We start from the raw sequence: 7,671 nt of genomic DNA, 5'->3' as shown, positions 1-7,671 counted from the left end.
TTTAATTGATCTTTTAAAGCATTTTGGCCATTTTGTTTTAGATTTAGATTTGTCTACTTTTGGGGTGTAATTATTTAGTTGCATTTTGAATGCCAAATTGTAATGTCTAAAATAAAGTGGTCCATTCTTAAAGAGTTAAGGCACAGACATATATATATATATATATATATATATATATATATATATATATATATATATATATATATATATAATATTGTTAGACACTTTTCTTCCCATTGTTAAGTGAAAACATAATTAATAAAAAATGACTTAATTACTAACTGCATAAGGATAATCAGAACCTTATAACACATGATTGTTTTTCCTTTAGCCCCCAGCTTTACATCGTATTTACATAAAACAAAATATTGCACCAAAATTCTAAGCACATAAATTAAAACCTCAACAGTGAAATTTACATAGACATTTCTAAAAAGGTTTTATTGTTTTACCGCAGACTAGTCGATAACATGACAATCCAATATGCCCAAACTCTCTGACGATTACATCTCTTAAGACCATAATTTGGATTAGATCCTTGACCCCATTATAGGGGTAGAATTCACAAGTACAGTCAGTCTGTAATGCTGGTGGATACACATGTGATTTAAGAATTGTGTTGTGTTACCCTGTGGATGTAATCTTATCAAGATAGACGGATTCAATGACTTTAAGCCACATCTTCCCCCTTGAATCCCTTCTTGTAAAGTGGAGAGATTTTTGTAGCATCATGGGTAAACACTTTAGTTTAGGTATCTGTTATAACCAATTATAAACAATAGCAAAAGTGTATAATAATAGTTTTTATTATTTATAATCATAATCTATAACTGTTAATAGCAAAATTAGTAACATGTTTATAGATGGTTTATAATCACTTATAACAGCTCTATAAGCTAAAGTATTACTGAATCATGTAGCTGGGCTGTCTGAAGCCTAGTCCACAACAAACCAATACCTCCCCACTTTGTTGGCAACATTGTTCGGGACATTTTTGATATAGCAAATACTTTTAATAAACAAAATAGTATTTTATGGAAACACAATTTTTTGCATATACCAAAACATGAGATGATACAATAATCAATAGGAAATCTATTGCAGCATAAACTGACAGCACACCAAAAAAGTTGGGCACTTTTCTAACTGCAACAATAAACTGTTGCCCAAGACGCCATAAGATTATGTTGGCCGATTCGGTTGCTCTACAGTTCTGGCCAACAAAATCGACTCAGTATGGACCCAGATTTAGGTCAATTACAAGTGATAAAGGTTTAGAAAAGACAGTGTTTTCTCAAGATACACATTTACAATTCACAGACTCAAACAATTCATGGTAATTAAAGGAACATCAATTTATATACATATATATATATATATTTATATAAAAGCCTAAACACTACAAACCAGCAATAAGGATTACAATGCTGATGCCACAGTCCCTTAAACTGCAAATTGCTCTCCACTTGTGTTTATGTTCTTTCTTCGTTTTCTACTCATTTGCAGCATAGGTCACTTACTCTGTCTTACAGTTTTCCGTTGCATACAATCATTCCATATGCCTTCACTGTGTAATATTGTTACAATACTCAGCTATAGCCAAAGGTTTTCATGACCCTATGGAATTAACTATTTTTGCTTTATAAAGTCGAATGAAACCTGCTGAATAATGTTACATTAACCTATTAAATGACATACCGCTGTGTAATTGAAAAATTAGACATTTTTAAATCTCACATGAAATACTGTACTACTATTATGGCTTCCGGTAGACTTTTGCAATATCATTTTGTAGTTTATTTGATTACATGATGTTAAATAAAAGATCTCAATTATGTTCATATAGTTTGATTTTTTTATGTCTCAATACTAAAGTTCTAGGTGATGCAAAACTTTTGGCCATAGCTGTAGGTTTGGATTTGCATACCGCAAGGACATAGGGTATGAATCCAGATTAAAATCTATTACAATATCCCCCCCCCCCCCCTTTTAATATAAGCAGCATCAAGGGTTGAGTAGTGACATACCAATACATACTGATGAAAGCTGTGTACTTTAGAGGTACAAGAAAGGGCTGGACAAAGATGGTATATTATTCCTTAATAAGCATAGCAATACGCAAATAAGCCAACCTGCTGAACTGCTGGCATATAACCATCCTACCTCAACAATAAACCTTTATTAGTTTCTCCTTTAACCTTGCAGGCAGAGTATTTTTTATTCTAGAATTACCAATCCTCTGAATTTAATGTATTTTCTCACAAAATGTCTGGCATCATCACAACAGTTATGGAGACCCTTACCATTATAAAATGGCGGAACATTTTAATGGAAATCAGCGAAAACAGGGGAAGAAGCCTTTTTTTTGATAGGTTTAGAAAATGAAAATTCATTCATCAGCTTTCAAATTCACCACTGGAAGGTTTTGTTTCTACCATGATATACTGTACAGAAATATCTTTTTCTTCCTTTAATGTAATGAAAAAAATAAATGTACAGATTATATACCAGTGGCATTCAACCAGTTTGGTCTTGCTGGATTCCTCAAGACAGAAACCAAAACCAATTATGTTTTGTCTAGTTTCAATCCATATACAAGACAGCTATTTAAAAAAAAAGGAAATACATATTTTAATGTGGTGCACGCATTTAAAATGTATAGTACTGTAAATCTGTTCTGCTGTTGAAAAATGTTCATACTAAGTCTTCTTGTGTGTCCCTGTATTGGAAGTCTGATTGTCTGCTCTCATTGGCAGATACAGAAATACAGTTACAACAGTTACAAGTATTGTGATTTATTACTGTAGAGATAGTAATATTAAAATTTAGAAATCCATTCTCTCTCTCTCTCTCTCTCTCTCTCTCTCTCTCTCTCTCTCTCTCTCTCTCTCTCTCTCTCTCTCTCTCTCTCTCTCTCTCTCTCTCTCTCTCTCTATATATATATATATATATATATATATATATAGAGTGAAGCATTTTTCTTATGCATAATTATAGCAACATGGGCGAAATAACTTTCCCCTTTGTGAATTCACTCTTCAACTAACACAACACATTTAACAGATCTGGAATGAGTAAGAATGGAATCACGCATGGTTTCGACATTTAAGAATGACAATTTCTATCAAATTGGAAGTTCAAGTGTCTTTCAAGGACAACGGAACAGGGTATTACAACAGGTCCTTCGAAGCAGAATTTCCAGACAGCTTCCTCTATGGAGACTTTGGCAATTGTCATAGATGACCGTTCAGTCTGTGAGTATAAACCCAAAGAAGCTGACTCAGTTATTCTGAAGGCATTCTAAATCCACCGAGCAACAGATACTCCCATTCTGCAATGACAGCAACACAAATCTATATTAGTAATGCCAATGGAAAAGAAAATGTACAAAAAAACACAACTCTTTGATATATCGTTTTTTCTTAGAAAAAAAAATGTCTTAAAAAACTTAATTTGCAGTAAATACATATGCAGATTACATAGTACTTAATGTGTATGTGCTATATGCACTATTTGTAATTAATTTTAATCCACCAAAGATTATCACAAGTAATGCGCATACTGCACAGTATTACTAATATACATTAAGTACTATGTAAGTACATAACATGTACATTACAATAGGAATACCCATGTATTAAAATTGTAACTAATATGTAATTACCAAAAAAAAATCCTATTTGATTTCCAGTTAAAATGTTCATCAACAAAGTGACTAATTATACCAAGGTCAATGAAAAAGCATCCAAGATTAAATAAAGAAAGCAAGTTTCATAATGCAAAAGTACATTGGCCATAGCAGCTCAATGTTTACAGAGTATGCTTACAACACTGAGTCCCCATTTCGAAAAAAATAGCTATACTGTGCAGTGTCGGACACTAATTTTATTAAAGAAATGAAACACTAAAATCCACTTGCTTGTTTTACTGACAATCGTCGGAGTGGTAACCTTTTTAAAATACCTACCCTCCCTTCTTCTCGGTTATGACATTTCAAGCTTGGGACTGGAAGCAAATGTAATTAAGATAAAAACACAAAGACAGCCAATGCTGCTGTCAAATGGTTATATATATATATATATATATATTACTCTTTACCTTGCACTTGCATGTAGTGCAGGGCGATCCAGCCATTGTCCATATTGACCCACTGAGCCGTATGATTCCATAGTTCTCCAAACAGGTTTTTCTGATGTCATATGCAATGTTGTCAGCAAGGCACGGATCACTGACACAGCGAGGACAGCATTCTCCCTCGGAGACAGCCGTGTACTCACAGTCCACAACTGGGCAGGCAAGGGGCCAGCAATCCACTTCCCCCTCCTTTAGAAGAAAAAAAAGGAACATTTACGGCTGGTTTCACAGACCTACATTAGCACTAATCTTGGACTACCTAATGTTATTTTAAATAATCCAAAGATTAGTACTGAATGGGGTCTGTGAAACCAGCCATTAAGAGTGCTAACCAATGCTTTAAAATGCACTTAATTAATCCTCTTCATGTAATTAATTCCCCTACTAAAATTTGACACGAGAAAAATGAAAAAACTAAAATATTAAAGATTGGGACTAATGCTCTGAGACCATGGAATTTAGATTATTACAGATTAACCAAATAATTGATTGAGTGTTTAAAATGACCAGTTACATATTTCAATTGAAGAAATAAGATATACAGTACAGTGACGTACCAAACACCTGCAGTGCTGGCAGCTGTACGTCCAGTTGTCCCCACTGCGGTACACCTTGTGCCCACTCTGATGGAAGCACTGGCTTGTCACTCTGGAATCACACTCTGGACAGCAGAAAAGGTCAACATTGGGGTTCAGGCAGTCACATGCGGTTCTTCGACAGAAAATCTTCCCATCCTGGTATTAGGAAGAAGAATAGCACCTTTAAAATAGCCTCTGGTAGGGTTTATACTTACTGAAATATGACTAAAGATGAAACATTATGTTTTCATGGCTTCCCTGTTGAGCGCTTAGTAAATTAGGCCCTCAACTGCAGCCATCAGGATAAGATGGTGATGTGTAAAATCTCCAACCATGGAATATTTAAGGTAAGTGTTAAATATAAAAAAGAAGTACAACTGCAAATATATTTGTTGTTCATCCCTGTTTACAGAACACAAGTCATGTTTGTGAGAAGTGGTGTACATACTGTAGGCTACTGGGTATTATATATAAACTATATTGACATTTCTTTACACTTTTGCAAAACAATAATGCAAGGATAAGAATAAAAATTAAGAGGGAAGCCTTCAGAGAAGACGTAAAATGTCATGCCAGAGATTGCTGCAAAGTGTCTTGTATTTACAGTACAATACAAGAAATGACAAAACTTTTTACTACACGCCCATCTTTTCTTGCAAACTATAATTTGACCTGACATACTATCCTTTTTCCTTTACCAACACTCATCAGAACTGTGCCTTTTCCATTTCTGTACTGTTAACCATGCGATATAACCTCATCCAAAAGCACTTTTAAAAAAAAGTGAATCAGAATAGTGGTAAAGAACCTATAAAGCCATAAATGATGTACTGAGATGGGAACATTTATAATAATGAACTATAGCAATATCATATACATCTTACAGGCCAGTAAATGCAGTTATAATGAAAAAAAAAAATACATAATGGAATTGTGGGGGTAAATTGGTGACTCCGTCTGAATTTTATAATATAATAAAAGCACGTTCCATCTTGTGACATGAGCATTTCATCAATAGTGCCTACATCTCTAGGAATTAACCTGTAGTACACCTACACATCATGGAACCAATCCTTTCACAGAATAACCTGCTTGATTTTGGAATGATGTTGAAATGTGTCCTAACTCAACTGGGTTCAAATCAGATGAAAAAGCAGGTCATTTGACTTCCCAGTAGGGAATCCTATACTTCGTAAGGAGAGAGTGGGCTGGCATTATAATGTAGCAATGTGGTGATGGCATTCTAAGTTGCTAAAAAAAAAACTGCATGATTATAGGCATGGGACAGCAGGCAGGTTTGATGAAAATAAACCCCAGAACCCACGACACATACTGTACCTTGCAAGAGCACACAGAGCATCTATCTTCCTTCAGAGTCCAGACCTGGCCATTGCGTTTGAGCCCTCCTTCATGAGGGCAGTCTCCAGAGCAGGAGGGTCCGGTGGGACACAAGCAGTCAAAGCTGCCCTCCAAGTTGACGCAAGCAGAGTCATTCCAGCAGGTGTGTGTTCTTGTAGCACATTCGTCAATGTCTACAAGACAGTAAAACAAACTCTGCAATCTTTATTCTTTGTTAAAGAGACACCTTGGACTGTCATCCAGGACAGTAGCTGTATAAAAATAGCCATTACCAGTGACACAGCCGTTCCAGGGAGAATTCAATGCCTCGGCATTAGTATACTCAACTGACAGGGTCTAAAACATCTTACTAGATGTTACTTGCTCGGTATGCTTTTATGGATTCCCTTTTTACATTTAAAAAAAAAAATTGAAGGTTGTTCTATGCTTCTCGCCCATACATTCCCCATGATCCTGCGTCACTAAATTGTCGCTAAATAAGCTAAATAAAATGCCTCATTGTTGTTTATGTTAGCTATACTAATCAACGTGCGGTGCTTTTCTGAAAGGTAGTTTTAAATTAGGCAACTTTTCTTAAACCCACCAGGGCCTTGAGGAAAGATTATGGGTTACAAATAATGAAGCTATACGGTCAGCATTGTTTTAAGGTACCTTGTAATTCCATCAAAGTAATGCATGTAGCAAACATGTGCCTTTTGCTTTCAGGCAAATGCAATTTTTCTCCTGCTTAAACACAAACTTAAAAGAAAATGGAGCATTCACTTATTTTTGAAGTACGATCAGACCTATTTGCATAACTTCTTACCTTTCCATTCCATTACTGAACAGCCTTCCACATTCAAGAGAATTGTTTTAAACCCTGTGGCCCAGTTGAGGGGGGGGGGGGGGGGTGTGTGGGAGAAACCTGCCATGGATTTTATGCAATTTATTCCAGAAACAGATGTTAGTAATTACTAGTAAGACTGACTGATGTATTAAAAAACGTCAGCTGCATTTCATTTTAATACCCTTAGGCAGTCCATATGGCCGGGTTATGTTTAGTAAAATACAGGTGCATATAAGGTAATGTGTATTTGTGTCTTATTGGCATAATTCTTATGTACCATCTGTTTATGAATGTGCATGGCTTCTAAATTGTTTTTTTAGTAACTTATATCATTTACTTGATGGATCAAGTATTTAAGCTGCTTAGTGCTGAGATATACAACTGTGGTCCATTCAGACCAGGTATTTGAAAAAATGGTATTGAAAAAATCATGATAATGACGATTTGGAGTTGTGGCAAAGTGGTTAACAGTGTGCAGGTGCAAGAATGCAGCAGTGATCAACGAAGAGACAGACAACAATAATCCAGGTGCAATGTTATTTTATTTGTAAATCCATTTGGTCTGATGACACAAATACGGTAAATAATAATGATAACAAGCAATACAGCGGCGTGTATTGCTTCGCTGTAATCCACGGGTTGGTCCCGAAAATAATAATAGTCCTGTTCTTTTTACACCCACACGTAACACAAACACAATCACCAGTCCACAGTGCGTGCTCTAGTGCTTGTGGTGCAAATACAGTTTGCACCAGTTTGCAAAAACAGTGTAGT

The 7,671-nt window shown here is 35.4% G+C and overlaps 1 protein-coding gene across 1 annotated transcript; it reads right to left on the bottom strand.

Moving 5' to 3' along the window:
- Positions 1-224: 224 nt before the first annotated feature.
- Positions 225-6,266, bottom strand: LOC131728524 (protein kinase C-binding protein NELL1-like; the record flags this gene model as incomplete). Its single annotated transcript, XM_059019532.1, has 4 exons — positions 225-3,331; positions 4,099-4,323; positions 4,692-4,868; positions 6,051-6,266. Coding segments are annotated over 4 exons (669 nt in total), but the record flags the coding sequence as incomplete, so codon positions are not given.
- Positions 6,267-7,671: the final 1,405 nt, after the last annotated feature.

This window comes from Acipenser ruthenus, unplaced genomic scaffold, assembly GCF_902713425.1.
Source record: "Acipenser ruthenus unplaced genomic scaffold, fAciRut3.2 maternal haplotype, whole genome shotgun sequence".
Lineage (NCBI taxonomy): Eukaryota > Metazoa > Chordata > Actinopteri > Acipenseriformes > Acipenseridae > Acipenser > Acipenser ruthenus.
Note: the sequence above shows the minus strand (reverse complement) of the source record. Positions and strands in the feature narration are given on the sequence as shown.